Consider the following 21,621-nt stretch of genomic DNA (forward strand, 5'->3'; position numbering starts at 1 on the left):
GGATTTAGAGACGAGCACGGGTAGTACAGGAGAGACTTAAACCGTTTGTACACAGCCATCAGGCTGTCATCTTTGTTTGCATGTACCATTCTGTATAGGGTGCACTCGCAGTAATTATCAACACATTAATTCAAGGTTTGTAGGGAGAGGTAAATAACTTTTATGGGACTTGCTTACCTAGTCAGAAAGAAGATAAGATTTTTACATACAAGCCCTTCTTCAGGCTTTCTCCTTCAAAAATTTATGCTCACTTAGACCTTCTTACTATCACTGTCTTGACAATACAAATATTTCTACAATATGTAAAAAGCCCACTTCTGTAATATGGCTTACTTAAACGGTGTCTTGTCACGTGGGGCTAATGCCAAATATACTATTTAGGAAAGGTAACATGGCTCTGGCCAGTAATTCGGAGCAAATTCAGTTCCTCATTTTCCTTCGTGTGCATAAATCAGGAAGTAATTAAAACTACCTACAATCCCCAAAGGGTGATTCTGTTTCATGCTTGCAAAGATCTCATGACTCTTACAAGAAGATAGAGAAGGCTGTTACAGGGGCAGCACTGAATTCATGAAATTGCATTGAGATTAAGGGAGGGCGAAAGGTGGATAAAGGTGAATACACTTAAGTATCTTGGTGAAAAGCTATTGTTAATCACTAAATTAATGCTGTTTTCCCTTCCATATCCCTTGCTAGAATTTCACTCACTAAAATTCTCCTAGTAGGAATGGTGACTACACAGAAGAAGAAAACAATGCATGTGTGCTTACCTGAAATAGCCTTTTCTTTTTGTAGAAAGTTCCACTGAGTGACCCACCTTGGACTAATTAGTTTTACACTGTCAGCCAGCTGCAGATTATTACACACTCTGAGGCCGACAAGTTCAAATGAGGGGCACACCACATCACAAATTCTATTAATCAGACTCTTTGGGGAGTGCTGACCACCTTGCACAGGAAAATATACAAAATCCTGACCACTCCTCCTTTACCCCCACGCCCTTTCTTTTTTCTGTCAGACAATGTTCCCTTTTCAGGTTCTAATAGCACAAATACAATGTAAAAGAAGATAGCAATTTGATCATACTTCAGTCAGGAATTAATGTTACCTTGAGAGATAACTGTAGTGTTTCATTTTGACAGAAGATTGAAGTCTTTAACCCAAATTATTTTGTGGAAGGATAAAATTAAGTATTTGAAATATGGGCAACTCTTAAGGCTGCTTTTTTTAGAATTTTTTTAAGGCCTTAGGATAGAGAGCATACTGCAAAACTGGACTTATTAACTATGAACCATACAGCACTTTGAAAAAACCTCATGTAAATTATTGTCCTTCTCCCACGCGTCTGTACCTGAAAATTAGGGTTAGGATTGGGATATGGAAGCCAAGCAGAGCGAGAGTTTTCCTGGTATTTGAAGGGTCCATTAAAGGCCTGAGTTATGGCACTCAGGTTGAAAACACAAACTGCTGAGGCTGCTATGCTGTTCCTGCAAAAGAAATGTAAACATTAACCTAAGTAACAACATTAAAAAGTCCATTTGCTGAAAAATAAATAAAAAAGGCAGTAACTCTACAATCCTTCAAGTAATTAGCAAAGCAGATATGATCAGCCAAGAGATGAGATCTCAAGTTAATGATATATGATGTGCTGATTTAGGCACAGATATTGGATTTAAAATTTTTGTCAGCCTTGCCAAGCAGCTGGTGTGGGAGAAACTCAGAACTTGCTACCTTCTGCTGCTGCTCTAATACCACAAGGCTGTGCTTCCACACATAATCACATGCATTAGGGACACTTTTCTCCTAGTTACACAGTTCAGGATGAGATTATTCTCAGGGCTTATTAACATTTCTTCTCTACAACCAATGGCAGCACGACAGAAGTAAGGATTTTCAATGTATGGTATGTCTCTAGACCCTGTAGAACCCTGGGTAAGACACCTCCACAAAAATCCTGTCTTCCAAGAGATGTTGTACAGCAATAAGAATGCAAGTTCCAGAAATCCATCAAGAGAAAACAACTTGGACTGCATACTTTACAAGATATCCTGTTAGAGGAATAAACAGAAATAAACAGCAGCCAGGCAAAATACACAATTTCCTGTTCTTGTCTTGAAAATGTGATATATGTGACAATAAAGTAATTCTGCACAGTGTAAAGAACATAATCCAGTGACTATGAGAGCTCATAATATGGAAAACTGCACTGTTCTTTTCCACAATTTGAGATAAAGGGATAGATAATGAAGGTGGCAGTTGCACAAATTTCCATTGCAGGTAAAACTGCTGACAATCCACACAGCATTTTTTTTTTTTTTTTCTTTTCTTTTTTTAAACTTAGCATGTAATTTACACAAGACTTAAGAAAGCCTACTGTAGAAACTCCAAAATGATGGAAAGAAAATATAACCCCGGGGAGCAAATCTACCAACAACAGAAAAAAAGAGTTAGGTTATATGGATTTAATAGCAGGACAAAATAGCAATTTGCTTTCTTATGCTTGTCACTCTCATTTCCAAGAAACCCCACAACTTGAAGTTTAATGCTAACAATTTCTACAGAATCAATTATCATTGGACTTGATAGTTCCTTGCCTATATAAACTATCACTAAATGCAGCTCACTAATATTATCAACCATACCAATGTCTTCTTGAATTTCTTGAAGTCCTTAAAGGACATTAGACACTTGCTTATAGATTTTTGGATAGTCTGAAAGAAACAAAATCAGCTTCATGATGAAGCAATGGCTATAGTGGACTTAATAGTCAGCCACACATAAAGGGTGCAGGTTTTGCTATTACTCAATCGTTATTGACAGAAATGCTTGTTTTTTCCCCACAAGTATATTAAAGTATATTCACAGTATATTAAAAGAAGCATTAGGGTACAATAAAATCATTGCAATTCTGAAGATATTGAGATTGAAGAATGCTGAATGTCGTTCGGTAATATCTGACGCTGTCACACCAACAGAAAGGCATATGTCGCTCCCCCGCATGGGAAACCCTGGTGCTTCTCCACCGTGAGGTTGCAGGGCTGAAAGGTGGATCAGACAGGTTGTGCACATATCTGTGAACAGGTATTCAGCATGGGGAAGTAATCCTAGCTCTGCCACATCGCAACAATGTCCAAAAATTTAGTTACAATATTTGATAGCAGAAACAAATATAATTTAAAGGGAGCTATCAAAAAACCCCCAGCCCCAAACAGTTGTAATTAATTCCTCTTTGGATCGTCCATCTCTGGTGGACAAGGCAGAATGCTGAGCCACTGGGGAAGAAGGAAGCAGAGGCAAGGTTTTAAATACTGTCTACTTTCATGTGGCAAAGGTAGTCTTACGTCAGCAAGCCTATTTTCAGAAGAGGCAGGGTGTGCTGATGGCAGCCCTGATATCCTTACTCAGCCTCAGAAACTGTGGAATTTGTAGCAAAGGAAACTCCATCAATCCCCAAATTGTCAGGACAGCCCTTCTGAGAGAAGAGCATTGTTCCCCTTCTGTGGCCAAAGCCCTGTGGATTTTCCCGAGCAGAATTCCTCTGGTCAGGCTGTCTGTGGCAGGAGTGTGTCAAGGCTGTTTTGACTTCTCATGAAAGATCATGTTGAACAGTGTATGAGCATGCCACCTGAGAAATACCTGTTTTCTAAGATTCCAACTAGCTAGTAAAACGGACCAATGACATTAAAAGTACTGATGAAAACAGCATCAAATTTTCTTTTCCCCAGTAGGCCCAAAGTCTCTACTATTCTCTTTAAAAAACCAGCATTTAGATTCATTACATTACTCCACTGCAGGAACAGGGTTAAGCTCATCATCCAACACCACAAGTCAGGAATCGTCACAGCCTGCTGCAAACAGCCCCTCACTAGTCATGCTTAAGAACTCTTAAAAGCTGCCGGACCAGGGGCGAGCCTGAGTCTGGAGGATGCCCAGATGTGTTAATAAAGGACTGTACCACAAGCATGAAAACTAGCTTAAGCACAAATTCATGCTCACTGTCTAAAATACTTAGGGATCATAATTTGTTGGCATTAATTTGTGACTGTTTCCAACTGGTTAACGGATATTTATACAAGGTAGGTATCCAGGTGTTTACAGCAGTAGTAAGGGGCACTGATCTACAGTTTAGGTGCCCAAGTACCTTTTAAAATTCTAGGCAAAACTGAGTTACACAGCAAGACACTGCAAGCAGGTAAGAGAATCAGAAACCAAAATCTGAAACTGTGTTGCAGGGGTCTCAACGCTGGGCTGCACAGCCCTAACCCATAGGCTGCTCTCACCGAGCAACGTATGAACTCCAGTTATCATGCTTAAAGTAACAAAGGACATTTCTGAGATAAATGTCTCTTTTTTCCCAAGAGGTAAGCAACTCTTGATATCAAACCCAGAGTCTAGGGAGCTTTCATGTCCATCTAAATGTTTTAATATTTAACAAATTTTAATTTTTAAGACCAAACTGTACATTTTTTAATTTTACCTTGTTGATACAACAGGTTCAGTTAAAATTAGATTAAATGCTTGGTTTGACCCTCAAACTGACATGAGTATACATTAGGACTAATTTACAATATGTAAGAGCACCTCTTGTGCTCTTTTGGGTAAGGTGAGCTCTTCCTCACATGGTCAAATTACATCATGTCAAATTCATGAACATGTTACATTACAATTACAAAATATGTATTTCATAAACACATAATGCAATTATGTATTACAATACTGTGGAAAATAAAAAATAATGTCCTTATGAGAATGTATGAAAAAGATGACTGAATAGTCTTAAACACAACTGGCTCCTTGATGTCAGGAAATATTAAGAATTCTTCCTTTTTTCATATGCCTTCAACAATTCGTGTGGAAAGCGTTTGGAACTGACATGTTCACAAAAGGACAGTGGATTGGGAAAAACAGTAGTTTGAATTTATGACGTTTACTTGGTATATGCAGAAGAGAGCAGCTGAGAAGCTTTAGTTTTTACTGTCATAAATAGCAAGAAAATAAAATATGTAATGGAATTTACTTACACATTAGTGGTAAAAATCCCATAGATCAAGTCCAATTCTGGCAGGAAGAAAGTGCTCTGTAGTTCATTATAGTAAAATGGAATTTCTCCAGGGCGAGAGCAGTTCAGCCGAGCTTTCATGAAGGTAGTCCAGGTATCCTCCAGCACGAACTTGCCACCAATGTCATTTTTGCACACCCGAGCAGCACGAGAGAAGACTGTTTTCCCACAGTCATGTTCCACCGCATTCTCCCGGAAGAAGAAGTAGGTGAAGTTCCCAATGTCATAAGATGACACAAAATTTGGCTCTGAAAATAACAGAAGAAAAGATGATTTATCGCCTTCTTGTGATACAGGCACTCATACCAACGTGGAAGTTGGACTTATCTTCCGGCATTAGATTTAGAAAAACACACCTTTTACTATCCTTGCGGAGAGCTGGCCCCACGACGCGTGAGCAGGCCAGCTCGTGCCCAGCCACGATTACGCGCTACCCGAACATGGCCAGACAGCGACCGCACGGGACTCTGCTGGGCAGCCCTGGCCCAGCTCACGGTATTCTACCGTCAAAAGCATCACGGAGTTTTTCTTCTCCACATATGGGCATAGTGGAGTCTTACAATGTAATTGCTTTATCTGTTGTGTTAACTCTGCTTCTGCTTTGCCACCATGCCGTTACTCCAGATTAGCAGAATAACAGATGGTAACCGAGTGTGACTAAGAATCTGCGCAGAGGCTGTAATGAAAAGAAAGAGAACTCTACACAAGAGCGTTTGATGGTAAGATAACTGCATTTCAGCCCTAACTCACTTAAAGCTTTTGATAGTATTACAGTAATTTTTTGTTGTTGTTGTTTTTGTTTCTCTTTTTTTTTGTTTTTAATGATTAAAAACTGATCAAAGAAACTGGCGGTGATGCAGGAGAAATTAGAGAATATATTAAAAAAATAATCTAGAAAAGAACAGATCGCAAGATTGGATACCAAAGACAATAAACATGTGGCCCATTTCCCATTAGGATTACTAAAACTGAGGAGAGTCCATGACCTTAAGAAAGACTGACAACCTGATGAGTTCTTAAAGGAAAGACAAATTTGATACACAGATTTGTGGAGAAGAGCCCCCCTTGTGTAAGGAATCATTAAGAACACTGGTATCCCTGAGAAGCAAGCAAAATTTTTGTTTTCATTCCCAAATTTTATAATAAAGTGGGAAAACAAACAAACAAAACTATTCTAAAAACATAGATTGTGAGGAAACACTCCAAAGAAATTCAATAGGTGAACATATCTTGACAGCACTATTGTATTGAAAAAAGCTGCTGTAATTGAATCTAAGCATTTTGCAGGAACATCTCAAACCTGTCACAACTTTTGAGGGGAACTAGAAAGGCAAGCAAGGTGGCACTTCCACGCAGCAAGCCAAACTCGGTCAGACAGCTCTTCTCCAGCTCCCAGCTCACGTGGCCTCTTGTGCTGCTTCCCTCTCTATCTGCTGTGCTGAGAGTCTCCAGGGCAGGTTTTTTGGCAGCGGTGGTCATCGGCTGCCCAGGACACCTGAAGCTGAGCAGAAGGAGAGCTCTCTCACTCCTCCCTGTTAACGTTCACCCTTTACCGCACTAAGCACTTCCTTGGGATAAGTCTGTAACACACCACATTTTCCCCACACTCAGATCTGCACAGGTGTTTTGCTGGAAGACAGCAGCCAAACACTTTTGAGGAGAACTTGTTGGTATCCTGAGCTCTCAGAAGTTACATAGTACCAGTGCGTTTGCATCTTAAAAAAAAAAGGGGGGAGAGGGATGAAGTAGTTTGACAGGGCTTGTGAGAGCAATAAAGGTAAAATTGGATTGACAATATACAAACAGCTAAACTATTCATAACATTTTCCCTGTTAGAACCTCAAATCTTCATTCCACGTGTGTGTAAAACTTCCATTACAATAGGGATTTTGCTTTAAAGGCTTCACAAGCCTTTAAACTTCATTATTAGAGTTTACAGATTCGCAGAAATAATTCTTAGCTGCTCATGAGCTCTCATTCTTTAAGTATAATATATAATACTGTTACACATTTACACACTAAACACTGAAATTGGTGAAAGCTGAAAAAAGACCTTATTTTTTAACTTTGTTAATCTTTTTTTCTCTAGAAATGTGCATGTTTGCTGATAGGTAACAGGGTAGAATGATATATAAGATTTAATTACAAGTATTAATGCTAAGATGACAAAAATATGTGGCTAAAAATCAGAAAATTATATAGTATCACATTCTAGACAGGTTAGTTTTGGCAGGCATCAAATATTAAAGATATATCCAGAGATACTTGCATGCAAAGTCTTTTTGCTTATTGTAAAGCCCAATTATGTTTCATTCATCTCAATACACATCAATGTTTTCAGCTCTATGGAAGAAACTTGTATTTATTTAACTAAAGCATACTAGAAATAAAATGTTTTTAGGAATACCAGGCTAACTAAAAACCAAAGAACCCACTGTCCCACATTATCCAACTTCAATTTATATCCATACCACACCTAGCCATTATTTCTCTTAATCTCTAATGTACTTTCTTCCCTCTCTATGCAAAATCCTTTCAGATTGTTCTTACACTCATGGAAGGAACTGAGTGTAACTTGGGCTACTTGTCCACCACACTAAGGTTAGGTCTTACTTAAAGCAATATCCTCTAAAGGTGGACATTAAGAAAAACAATCCACCTGAAACAGCATGGAAAAGTAAAATTTTCCAACTATGCATTTGACTTTTTGTAGCCTATAACCCTGCTTTCTCTTTGAAATTATCTCAAAGATGTCTCACCTGATGTAAATAGATTCTACTTATTGTGCAAACACTCAACATCAATTTGATCCACCCACAAAACCACCCCGTACAACCACTAAACACGGAGGCCCTGCCTTGCAATGAGGCTTGATGATGCTGCTCCTCACTGGAGGCCCACTGATATAAAAAGGTCTCTACGTTGGCAAAATAGGATCTCACTGCAGAGCCAAAACCACTACTAGAAGCACTCAAGGTCTGGAGAACAATGAATTACAAATAAAATCTTCATGAACTGCAAGAATAAAAATCCTATGAAAGGCATTCATAATGTTTTTAGGGTTCTTGAAAATTCCATGTCAATCTATCAAGAGACAATATTTTAAAGCTGCCCTGATAACCATAATACATGTATAAATAAAAACTAGTACTCATATTCCACGGATTCAAAACTGAGAAACAATACATACATCTGCAAACACCTATGCATATACTTTACTGATTCTGAACTGATGAAAATGTGACCTGCTGCTGAAACTTGTGAAAACTGTTTTCATTTGCATGAAATATAATAATCTCAGAGCTACCTCAGGGAATTCTGTGGATATGGAAGGATTATCATGTCAGACTTTATTTATTTCATTTTCTCCTTGGGAAAAGTGATCTGAATCACTTCAAAGCTTCAAAGGAAAAAGGAGATTCCCATCTAGGAAAAATTAGTTCATATGTTTTCAAATATTGTGCTGTGAACTGCTATTTGTTGACATGGAGGCCTTCCCATAAAGGTTTTTAATGCAGCAAATGAAATGACTCTCTTGCTTCCTGCTGAATTTGCAAATACTTCTGGAAGAGTAAACACATCTTATTTGTGAATTATTAGGTCACCACAAGAAGTGCAAGGATTCTGGTATGTGACAGGACAGAGCTAGTATGGAACAACATGAGAATGTCAACCTGTAATAATGCATCACGACTATTGCATACGACCTTTATAGGTTTTTATATATTCAATTTATGGATGTGTCAGGCTGACTAGACTTTCCCAAATTAAATGGAACCAATGGAATCAGGAAAGCAAGAAAACGAGTTTGTCAGTGTGACATGACAAAGATCTCCAGCGTACAACATGGAGCAGCGCTACACAGACACACAAACCCATGTACTGAAAGCACTGCCTGGCCAGTTAGTGCTGCCTCTGGGCAAACACACCGCAGTGTGCTATTTCTGAAGTTTGCTTACTCAGCACAAAGCCTGGGAATCTCTACGGCTTCCTTCATAAAGCAGCATGACTGTCCTGCAAGGACATTTCCCCACAGACTCTTCTAAGTTATCGCAAAAAAGGTGACTGAACCGTGTGAAGTCAAGATAGTGCTTCAATCTGAAATAATCTAATTGTTTTCCTAAAGGCTGGAGACAAACCTACATTTTCCAGGGAGCATGGTCTCTCTGTTCTTAATGAGAAGGCACTTACTAGGAAGAGACAACGCTTCCCTTTCGATTATTCTCCCTCTCCACCCACCCAGGGAACTCGGAAACCAAAGAGACCAAGTCCGCAGTCGCTGCCAGGCCGGCGGCACGCTGGTGCTGTCCGACAGTGCCGGCTGCTCCTGTAGGAACCGGCTGCGGCTCTGCCAGGCAGCACAGGCTGACGCTGCAGCCCGCAGAATGGCATTCTCGTAGCATGAAAGCAAGGGTGTGCTGCACGCGTGAGGACAGACCGGGGGGTTCAGGAGTGCAAAGCTTACTGGGAATGGGATGGGGAACTCTGGAGGGCAGGAGGAGCCAAATGGTGCATCCCCACCCGTCCTGGTTCTCGCTAACAGTGGATACAGCAAACTTCTCCCTGAGTCACACCCAGGGTTTCACTGGGAAAGCAGTAGCTGGAGTGGTCCAAAACCAGGCTGGGAAGTGAGCAATACGGATGACCAAGGGTGTCGTGCGTAAGCTTATTTCCTGGGCCTTTTTAATTTAGCGATGCAGATGTAGACTGAGTAGGTAAAAGGATGAGAGGAACTGTACAGAAACTTTCTCTGGGAAGAGCAATGGGAAACAGGAGCCTGAGAGAGCTCTGTGAGAGCATCTGAGCCAGTCCTGGCCTCTTCTCGCTTCCCGAGCTTTGGAGCAAGAAAGTTGGCTTGTGCTCTTTACTCTTTAAAACCCCACATCCTCTGAAGTAGACTAATACAACTTCATTTACCTAGTTAGTGGATGCTGCTGTTTCCAGAGTGAACCAAATGACAGGGGATGATCTGTCTGTCTGTCTGTCTAGAGATAACAGCAATTAACCTTAAGGATTATAAGGTCCAAAGCCTACTCTCAGCAAGAAAGAGCTGTGATTTCCACTGACTGGCCCTGTGAGAAGTGACCGCTCGCATCTCAAGCGCGATGCATTCAGAGACCCCAGTCAAAAGTGAAATTAGCCCCAGAAATGTGAAAACTAAAATTAGAAGTTTGTCAGATCTAGGCACAGATCAGATTATACATACATACAAAATAAGACACATACAGATATATGCACATATAATATAGTCAAAATCTTGGAAGCCTACAAACTGGTCTAATGCTGAACAACATCTGTCTGGCACTTGTTCATTGACCTCACTAGATGAATGAATCACACCCTCATACCATTGGCCTTTAAAGACACATTTCTTCCAAATATTTGTATTCAGCTAAATACTTACTGGCATTAAATTCTAGGAAGATGCCTTTGAATTTTTTTTAATAAGGTTCAACCTCCAGCGAGAAATGCTGTCCAAAAGGGAAGCTTAAAATAATGGAAGGAATTTAAGCTCCAAATGGGCCAGTCTGTTTTTGTTTTCTTCACCTTACTGACATAATTAATGAAGTCCATTTCTGATTTGCATTTTGTAATCCCCTTATATTCATTAAGTATGTTAATTCAGTACAGCCCTCTGCAGCTGTTGGAAAATAGTCTAGATCTTGCATTAGGTTGACCAAGGCATCACTGCTCATGAATATTTAACAACAAATCTTAATCATAGAGTAAAATTTTCCTACAGAGTTAAACATCTTAAAAGTAATATGTAACTTGTAGTCATCATAGTTATATTCACCCTCAGGAACTGAACTGTAAAATGTTAAATGCTAGTATAAAAGTGGCAGAAATCATTGTTTATTAATAGCTATTTTTCCTCTGTACTTCATAATTATCTAGGACACATGCTTAAAATGCTAGTCAGTCATAGCATAGCTGGCTACCAATCTATTTTGACTACTATTTCTTCTGCAATGCCTCAGCTCTCCATGATTTCTTTTACATTCTTTTCCTTTTGCTAAATTGAAGATTTTATGGGTATGGAAGAGCAAGGACTGCAAAACACACTAAAACTGTGTATGCCAGACATTTTTTCCAATCTTCTCTTATTTTGCTGATAGATTTTATAATACAATTCAGTATTATCATAAAAGTGGATGCACTCATTAGATATTACATTTTACTGTTGTACTCTAATAAATTCTGAAATGCAATTATTTCTTTTCTGAAAAACAGTTTTTAAATATGGTATTACAAAATTCCTTGGTTTATTGCCTGTTGTTTATTTCAAATAAATCTCCTTCATTTTCAAGGTAAAGTGTTCTTACATGGCATAGTATTTTGCAATTCATTATATAATTTTGCTGATGCAAATTTGCCAGCAACAAACTTAGTGACTGAAACCATTCTCTACTCTGATCTAATACTTACTCAAGTCCTTGAGAGTCCTATCTGGAGTTCAGTGGATTTTCCATCACCTATATTCACTGGATAGACACCTTGCATAGGAGTATATTGAGGGAGGGGCAAGGATCAAAAATATAGAGGACTACCTTAATTCACTCAGAATCACTAGAGGTTTGGGCCATAGGGATCTATTAAAAGATGCAGAAGTTTCGATGGTTACTTAAAACTCGGAATCCAGAATTCCACATACACAAGAACAAAACCCCCTAGCTTGCTTTAAGCAGATTTTGCCAAACAGCAGGTATGGAAAGAAAACCCAATTATGATGGCTTACCCATTTCTCTCCAAACATTTGGACTGCTGTTTATTTTTTTTTCTCTGATCTGGTTCTGCAGGAAGGGAGATGATCAAAAGGCTTTCCCTGAAGACCTGGTCCTCTTTGCTTTTTTCCCTTCCTTTTTTGAGTTTTGGGTGGTTTTTTTAGGTTTTTTATTTGTTTGTTTTTTCATAACAGAAATGAAACCAGAGTTCACTTTCATAACCATCCCCTTTCCCTTTCACCTTAAGGTTTGGTATGTCTGCTACTGAAATCTATCTCTGCCTCCAATATTTCTGTCCTCCTCCTTTCTTTGGTGAATGCTGTTTTTTGGCTGTTCATGTTCCCCAAAATTCATCCCTTTTTCTACCTTCCCCTTGGTTGAGATGTATTTCAGTTCTAAGTTCTTTCATTCTCTCTGGCTCACTGTGTATTATAGTTTTCTGCCGCATTAATGAGGCTGATGGTCCTGTCACGCCTCTCCGCAGCTGGGCACTGATGATCTCCTTGCAGGGGTGCCTTTCCTCCTTCCTCGCTCAGCCTCTTCAGTTGGCACCTGACATGAGTGGGCCAGATAACAGGCTCTCCCCTCAGCAGCCTCCTAGTCTTTTCATAAATGGAAGGTGGACCTTGCTGTTTTACCTAGGGTATGTAAGAAGAAAAAAAATCCCACCTTCATGGGAAGTGCTGCCTGTCTTTACCACCTGGGTCCTGCATTTGGGGCACAACAACCTCATGCAACGATACAGCCTGAGGGAAGAGTGGCTGGAAAGCTGCCCGGCAGAGAAAGACCTGGAGAAGTGCTGGTCGACAGCCGGCTGCATATGAGCCAGCAGTGTGCCCAGGTGGCCGAGAAGGCCAACGGCATCCTGGCCTCTATCAGGAAGAGCGTGGCCAGCAGGAGCAGGGCAGTGATCGTCCCCTGTACTGGGCACCGGTGAGGTGACACCTCGAGTACCGTGTTCGGTTTTGGGCCCCTCACTACGGGAAAGACATGGAGGGGCTGGAGCGTGTCCAGAGAAGGGCAACGAAGCTGGCGAGGGGCCTGGAGCACAAGTCTGATGAGGAGTGGCTGAGGGAACTGGGGTTGCTCAGCCTGGAGAAAAGGAGGCTGAGGGGAGACCTGATCGCTCTCTACAACCACCTGAAAGGAGGGTGTAGTGAGGCGGGGTCGGTCTCTTCTATCGAGTAACTAGTGATAGGATGAGAGGAAACGGCCTCAAGTTGCACCAGGGGAGGTTTAGGTTGGATATTAGGAAAAATTTCTTCACCGAAAGGGTTGTCAAGCACTGGAACAGGCTGCCCGGGGATGTGGTGGAGTCACCATCCCTGGAGGGATTTAAAAGACATACAGACATGATGCTTAGGGACATGGTTTAGCGGTGGACTGGGCAGTGTTAGGTTAATGGTTGGACTCAATGATCTTAAACATCTTTTCCAACCTAAACGATTCTATGATTCTATTTTAGATGGGTGAGGAAATGCTACGGAGGTGTTTTGCAATAACGTAGTCTGGCGTTGGAGAAAGGAAGTCAGGGGAGGCACCTCCATCTCGCATCAACTTACTGCTCTCCTACTCTGTCATTGCCGTCTGGGAGATGTACAGCTTTGAAAGGAAAAACACAGCACAACTGCTCAAATTTTTCCTCTAGTAGCATCTCCAGTGAAGAAAACTAAGGATGGGTTTCAAAACCAGCAGGCGTTTCTCTCCAATTTTAGGATACTAGCAAAAAGGATGATACGCACAAAAGAACAGAACCAACCTTACGGGTGGCACAACCAAAGGAAAGTAATTAATTTATCTTCTTGCAAAATAAGCAACAACCGGTAGCATGTGGTTTGCGTATTTTCAGTCAGGTCTCTTATCTGAAAGCTAAAGACCAAATTGCACAGCTCAAGAACACACTGGTTTTGAGTTACATAGAATATTACATAATAGGAAAAGCTTGCACTAGGTAATTACAAGGCTTTTCATTAAAAAACAGAAAAACAAAAGGATAACCCTGAATTATCATAGCTATTTCCATTAATCCTTAAAAGCAAAAGTGAAAGGATTAATTTTTGTTCTTAGGTCATAATTTCTTGCCACATATCCTACTAGCAGCAAGAGTTATAATAAAAGTCTGCTAACAAACAATAATAGGAATGGATTCAGAGCTGTATTAAACCCCACTAACCAAACCACCTTTGTAAGAATTTTCCTTTTGCTGTTACTTGTGAAGACTAAAAGTACCTGCTCTAGATTAATAAGCTTTTTATTATGTAAAATGTTTCTAAGAAAGTGACCTCAGAAGAACTATTTTAAGAGTATCTAATAATCAAATGCTTAGGGCAGCAAGAGGAAAAAGTGATAACATTATGCCTACCAGCAGAGCAGAACAATCCAAACATTTCAATACTCTTCTCAGCTGGAAAGGCTTCTAATGTGTATGAAATTTTATTTTATTTTTTTCTGTTTTGGGGCTACATCTGATGTAAGATTACATTTTAATCATCTACGGTCTGCCTACTGATGAAGTGGCTTGACATTTAGAACAAAGTTTTTATTTATTTAACATGTTCCAATAGCATCTATCATTGTATTTCTAGGATAAAGAAAATGGCTACAATGTATTTCAAGACAGTTGGAGATCCAAGGAATTGTAAGCAAAGGCATCTGGCAAATTACAAAACCAAATGTCCCAGTGTTTCTCCATGTGATGAAACAAAGGGATTGATTGGGATTTCAATTTTTTCTTTAATCTGTTTTGCCCTTTTATTGGCCAAGTGAAGCAAACAGACATTATAGACTAATGCAAACTTTCACACTGAGACATCAGACCAAACATTTACTGATTTGAGGAGGTGAATTGAAAGGAGAAATACCTTTACTAACTGTAAATGTTGGACCACAGAAAAAGTTTCTAAGTCTAAGCAGTGGAGGCTTTTCCTCGCCAATCTGGACCCACTGCAGCTTGTGGACTACAAATACAACTATTGCATTTACCTCTGTCCTCTAGAGCAAAGGAAGATGAATGCTTCCCCTGCTGCACTTTGCAGATCAACTCTAAAGCAAAGTCTAATTAGAAGCACACTCTAACAATCAACTCTGGATAGGATTTAAAGTCTATGTTACACTGAGAGCTTACAGAGATTCAAATAAACAGCATGCTAGCTGTAAATCAAGGTGTACTTTTTTTCTTAATAAGAGATTTTATTTGTTATCATTTAATAATGTTCAAAGCAGACTGCTAAGGCAGCCTATTCTTTTTATGAAATACTACAAAGGTAATTTTAAAATGTTCTAGCAACATGCTGCCCTTTAATGACCTAAGCGGTTGGGTGAAACTCAAGGTCTCGCTGATTGCTTTGGTCAGGAGAAGAAATCAATGGAAGAGCTGTCCACTTTAGACATAATCCTCAGTGTGTGCTCTATTACCTCAAGTCATTTCTCTCAAGCACAAAAGTACTTGAACGCAGACTCAGAGAGAAAAAGAAGGAAGAGTAGGTAGCAGAACAACACGCCTTAAAGAATAACTTACTGGTAAGCAGCCTTTCTACCTTCTTCATTTGTTTGTGCATATATATCTTCACTTCAGTAACATCAAGAATTACTTTTTTCTCTACATGAGAAAAAGAGACGGCCAAAGCATGCCATCACGAGAGGGAGAGGTGGCTTCTGTTTCACATTTTCAGATTTACTATCCTGCAGCCAGCTGGGCTGTTGGATGGGAAGAGCACTGATTTGCAGCAGTTGTTAACTCATCTGGGTCATCATGTTCCTCTTGATTGAGAATAGTGACAGAGTTACAGGGCACTGACAGGGTTGGCAAGAAAGGTGAGGATAACACAGGGGCTGTCTCTTCCCTGTCAGCTGATAAATTCTTTGTGAGCGACCCAACCTGTAGCACTGTTGAACTACGGTGAATGCTCAGGTCATAGCACTAAGGTAGTCTGGTCCTTTCTGCGTTGGCAGTGATGCTGCATTGTCCATCTACCTTTTTGGATCAGTGCTTGCTCAAGATCTTTGTGCTTCATATACCATGGGGTCATTGAACTTTCCTTTTTCCTTTCAGTCATACTCTCACAATGTATTCTTGTACCTTACTTTTACACATATCCTGAATAATTCATATTTTTAACCAAGCTATCCCAACACTCCATCACCCCAGATAATTGAGTGTTGAGTGCATCAAGAAAATGATAATACAGAAACGGAAGTTCACTGACTTCTCCGTAATCTACTAAGGTTAAGTACCTGATCATAATGATGCTCAGTAACATATGCTGAAAATAACTGCTAACTTACCTATTCAGCTGGTGTGGATTGCTTCCAGACCTATCAAGCCCCCAGGAGAAGGCAGGACCTGATAAATACAGGACTCTGGCTGAACCAGAATGAACGGGGAAGCTCAGGCCGTCAACTTAAATTTTTTTTATTTCTGATATCTGTGATTCCAGAAGCTGAAATCCCAGCACGGTAATATGGGATCTCACCCCAGCCACATGACATGTCAGCTCCGTTTTCCCCTCCCACACCATGTGTCATGGTTCCTGTGATTACAGACCTTCTGACAATTAAGATTAGGAACAAGGTTTCTTCTGTGATGAAGATTCAGAGCTTGCCACGTCGAGGTCCTTCACCGCAAGTTACAGTGAACACTGAGAGCAGACTGCCTAAGCAGATGGGCACATCCCTTTGGCCTGACTGACGGCTCTGAAAACCCCTGAATGCACTGAGAAGTGTGCTAGCCATTAAAATCAACAACGTCTTTATTGCGTAGCAATAACACATGGAGCAAGATAATCAGCGGCGGTTTAGAGTACTGCCATTGCCCCCAGAGATGGTTTGAACTGGTCCAACGTGATTTGCAGAGTAGAAAATCTAAGTGAGAAAAAACATTGCACCTCTGAGGGAAACATGGATGTAAAAGAAAAACTTTAAATTGGAAACATTCACAGATGCACGTCCATGCACGTGCACACCTAAAACCAAGGCTGAATTACAGTAACTGTCAGCTACTGCTGCTGAACAGATACTGACTAGGAAGCTTCCATTCCAGCTGATGCCTTACTTTTCTTGCAGGATTATCTGTGTTACTTTCTCACTGAAAGCAGCAAAACCTTCACTTCCATCTAAGCACCGAAAAACTAACGCGGTTCCTTGGTGCTGAGTCACATATGAGCAGGCAAATTGACATAAAAGCAAATGAATCCCCAGCTCGAGCAGATGAATCCCCAGCTCTTAGCTACCCCAGAAGACATTCCCCGTCCCTTTCACGTAGGTAACTGGGCTGCTTCCAGCCTTTTATTGGATTTGCTTGAACTGGCTCCAATTACAAAACTCATCTTGTTCTTCAAAGAGAAAAGCTGCACTTCCCTAGTAACTTAATTCTAAACAGTTTTGAGGCAGAAGAATGAGCTCTAACAGAGAATGTATAGATGTAGCTGAAGCTTTAAATAGACAAACTGTAAATACAGTGAATCTGATTAATTAGAGGAGTCGGGGGGGGGGGGGGAATTTTAGTGTGCCCTTTGGCATAAAACACATCCAGTTAAACTGAAAATTCAGTGTGAAGAATTTTTTCCCTTTGACAGAAGCACCCAGGTGTGGCACAGCAATTAGTTCCGATACCACGGCTGTGGGGAGAAAAGGCACCTGAACAGGGATATCTATACAATTAGCTCATTTTTCCTCTCTCATTTCTTTTGAACTGCTATAATTCTGTTATGTTCCATGCAGTTTGGTTTTGGTTTGTTAATTAATATTCTAAAATCGGCTGACCTTCAGAGAAGGTCACAAATTTCTCCAAGCTACCTCTGATGGCTTCTTTGTACAGAAAAATACACCAGGCAAATATGCACAATTCAGCATTCAGATTATATGAGAACTGAAATACTCAAAATAAAGTCTGTCTCTCTCAGCTGACCTAATGTTCTGAAGCTAGAAGAGTTTGTATTTGTACTTAATTTCAAACATGAGAATAATCCCATCATAACATGAAATGCACTGTGGGAATAGTGACTGTTGTGTCACATAGCATGAGTTATGAAAATATGGGTTTCTTTCTACTGAGACAAGCATAGGCAAATTATAATATACATAATTTCACATTTTATGTTAAACAATAATTTTCATTTTAGAAGAATCTGCTTCTTTTTTGTAATACATAAAATGGCAACTGGCCCTGTGACATCTGAGGAATACCTATCAGTTTACAGCTTCTCCCAGCTGGAAATCCTCATCAGGTGATTAACATCCATGCCACACGAGTCATTGCTACAACACGATTTTATGATATGTTTTGCAGACTAGTCCCTATCCTTTGGCTATAATTAGCGTCAAAACGATCAGTCTGCCACCTAAGAAGCTTGAAAGCACAACATTTTCTGCTTGTCAAGGCTGGGACCTGCAGGGAAAGCCAGGAGAATTCAGTCCATTCTAAACTGTTTATTTTCTGCCTTAGGTTTCTGAAAGACGCCACAAAAGAATGCTCAAGGCAAGCTGCGGCTCTTGGCTGACTCAGCTTTGCCATGTGAGCGCATCTGAGAGATACAGTACAGCTCATCCCTATGCCTGCAAACATGACGTAAATATTTAAGTGCACATCTACAAACTGCAACTATATTAATTAAATACCATAATAATTATACTAGTAAAATAAAAAATATTATGCAAAATAATTTTTAAATGAGATAAACAATACTCTAAAAACATTCAAACTCTCAGAATGGACTTTCAAGACTGAATATGGAGAACCTGGGTTAAAAAAAGATGAGTCTCATGGTCCATCAGCACTCACCATTCAGCCACTTGGAGTTGTACTGGGCAGTGCGGAGAGGAGGAAGGGCCCCCAAACTGCGATAAATAGCAGGATCCCTTCCTGGAAAATCCATGGCTGTAGCAGCATATAATTCCCCACTGGAAGTGAGAAGAGCAGTGGAGTTGTGCTGAGGACTGTAAGGACAACGAGCCATGCCACTGATTTGATCGTGTATCTCTGTCAAGTTACTTAACTGTGAAAGAGAAAAAGGAATTAAAATGACCTGAATATTATCATTTCAGCCAAGCTGCATCAATCTGAGCAAAATCCTACCAAAAACACCAGTCATCTGCTGTGGTATTGTACAACAGTAATGAGCTGACCTTTACATCAATCTGGAACTGTCTAATATAAAAAGTTTTACTATAATGTTGTCTGATCTCACTTCTGCCACTTTGGTATGTAAAACATGCAAGTTAATCATTAGCCACCATGCCTAAAATGTTTTATATTAGAAGCAACTCAAAAATTAATTATCTCTAGACAGACTGTTATTATGAAAAACAGATCTGATTGCCAGAATCAGCTAAGGTATTCACCGTAGCAAATGGTCAGACAATGAAAAAAAAAAAAAAACTATTTGTTTTGTTGGTGTGTTCTAGGAAAGAATCTCACCTGAAAAATGAGATTTAAAAAAAAGAGCTTTCCAGTTCAGCAGAACTAACTCTCTGATTTAGTAGCCCTAATGCTTTCACCCATAAACCACAGTATGATATTAATATGTTATTTGATAATAAAGGTACAATAGGTTTAAATATAATAAATGTGCCAAGGAGTTTTTTGGTGATACAGCTATTCTTTGTATTAAAACATCTCTACCCTCCCCTCCTGAAATAAATAGCCAGCTTAGAGCAAACAGTGACATTTTGATTTTTATTATGACTATTATTGATCCTTAATGGACTCTTTTGCTTTGATACTCATAAATGACAACTAGTTTTTTTTCAGAAACAGAATGACAGATTTTGTCCACCAAGATTTCTCATTCTTGCCAGTCAGAAATCACTAACACTGGTACCCTCATCTTCTCCAGAACTACACGTACACAGTAGGCAGCTACCCAACTACATCTTGTAACTAAACCAGTTGATGCCAACCAAACTTGACAGAGTGGCAGAAGTCTTAGAAATACCTACGGTTCATAAAAAACTGGCATGTGGGAGGAACTGAGCTGCTTGTAGCTGTGCTCTCTCCCACAGCTTAGGAGAAGACCACAGAAGGAGATCATGGGTGAACTCTCCTCTTTGGCCTGCCACTCTCCAAATCAGCCTTTTACACATCAGCTCACCCACCGGTACGCAAACAGCGTGGACTCAACCACAGCACGCTCTGCCTTTTGGTCTGCTGGCTCAGAACAAAGACTCGAGCTGGTGGGACAAAACGCTGAACTCATACCGTCCGATTGGTGCAGATAGGAGTGAACGCGTTGGTTCCACAGGTAAAGAGATGGTTGCCTCCAACAAGAAGCACTCGAATGTAGTTCTGGCATTCCTCCTGCCATGCAGAAAAGAAAGACTATTCAGTGGTACTTCAAAGGATAGGGGAGACCAATTACAATTTGCTTTCCATGGTTTTGTGGCCACACATAAAAATTTAGGGGAACAAGGCCTGAGCACACCTGATGTGTTAGCAATAATTATATACATAGATTTCCTAACTACAACACATGCATCCATCAGTCTTTGTGAGAAGTTCTTAACAGGGTAACAACAAACTTCTTCAGTACTGAAGATTTCTTCTAAGTGTATGTTTCAAAGGTTTAGCTAAACTCTGAAGTGATAGATGCTGACTTAAATAATGCACTGCTGTCTCAACGGATCGGATGCTGGTTTTGAAGACAGATCAGGCCAAGGGAGGAAGTTGGGAGGAAAACAGGAGAAAGAACAGGCTATCAGTAACACAAGTATGTTGAAACCAGTACAAATAAAATTCTTGAGATGTTCAGACGTAGATTTGTCACTACTGGTTTCATAATTTGCACAATATGTTTTATTAGAAGCATCTATGTTTCTGTTAATTTGAAGTTTCTCAAGAAATTTCATTACCTCAATATATAGATGCTCACCCCTGAGGAATAATCTGACATGCTTTTTAACCCATTAGGATGTGTGAAAGCTTTATGATGTTCATTTCTCTCAATTCAGAAGCTAGAAACCAACAGCAATTTCTACTGTTTATTCAGACAGAAAGCCTTTTTCTGCAATACTAAAAATCTCCCAGAACTGTATGTAGGAAAGATTCAAACACTCCGCCTGCAAAAATCAACGTCCCTACCTAATAAAATGAACAAAATCAACAATATGCTTGGAAAAAATAAAGTTTCCTGGAACCTTCCATTTGAATGCTCTCTAGCACTTATTCACAAGATAGTCTCATGTAAAGCATTAAAAAAAACCTTGTGAAAATACAGCTGTGCAATTCTAAGAGATATTAAGTGGAATCGTGTAAGTAAATCCATGTAATAGTAATGGTGCAGAAGTCCCATTATATGGCCTACAGTTATATTAAATGTATTGCTTGTTTATCTTGAAAATAGACTCTCATCCTGGAAGACAAGAAATAGAATCCTGAATAAATTGAAAAGGCACAAAACAGACTGCAAAGCAAGATGGGCAAAATACCTTAAAGATCTCTGAGAAAACTCTCAGAATCTATTATCTATAACTTTCCTAATACAAAATGAAGTTTAAAAAAAAACAACACCCACCACCCAGTAAAATCTCAGAAAAAAACCACCTCTTTGAAAAAATACCCCCCAAAACTACATTCGCATTAGTATCTCATGAAAATGTAGCTTTTAAACGCTTCACCTCGAGCCTTTAAAGGTAAGTGTCAAACATCTTAGAATTAAGATTTGATTCCCATTAGATAAAGTTGTTGTATTTTTACCTTGAACTTACCAAAACTGTCATCTTAACATTCTTTCAACCAAACAGAAGCTAATATGCAACCATATAACAGAGTTGGGCAGTGCAACTAGCCTTTTAAGAAGTAATTATTTCACTTCTAGGCCATTTCCCTGTTGCAGGTTGTTTTAA

The 21,621-nt window shown here is 39.7% G+C and overlaps 1 protein-coding gene across 5 annotated transcripts in view; it reads right to left on the reverse strand.

The window, feature by feature from the left end:
- SEMA5A (semaphorin 5A) overlaps positions 1-21,621 on the reverse strand; it is a 341,199-nt gene that overhangs the window by 129,378 nt on the left and 190,200 nt on the right. For all 5 annotated transcript variants that reach the window (XM_030041900.2, XM_030041903.2, XM_030041902.2 and 2 more), the window contains 4 exons: positions 19,979-20,077; positions 18,563-18,776; positions 5,022-5,307; positions 1,352-1,487 (listed from right to left, as the gene is read on the reverse strand). In XM_030041900.2, coding sequence (XP_029897760.1) covers positions 1,352-1,487; positions 5,022-5,307; positions 18,563-18,776; positions 19,979-20,077 — 735 coding nt within the window. The remainder of the gene's footprint in view (positions 1-1,351; positions 1,488-5,021; positions 5,308-18,562; positions 18,777-19,978; positions 20,078-21,621) is intronic.

This window comes from Aquila chrysaetos, chromosome 18 (genome assembly GCF_900496995.4).
Source record: "Aquila chrysaetos chrysaetos chromosome 18, bAquChr1.4, whole genome shotgun sequence".
In the NCBI taxonomy this organism is placed as follows: domain Eukaryota; kingdom Metazoa; phylum Chordata; class Aves; order Accipitriformes; family Accipitridae; genus Aquila; species Aquila chrysaetos.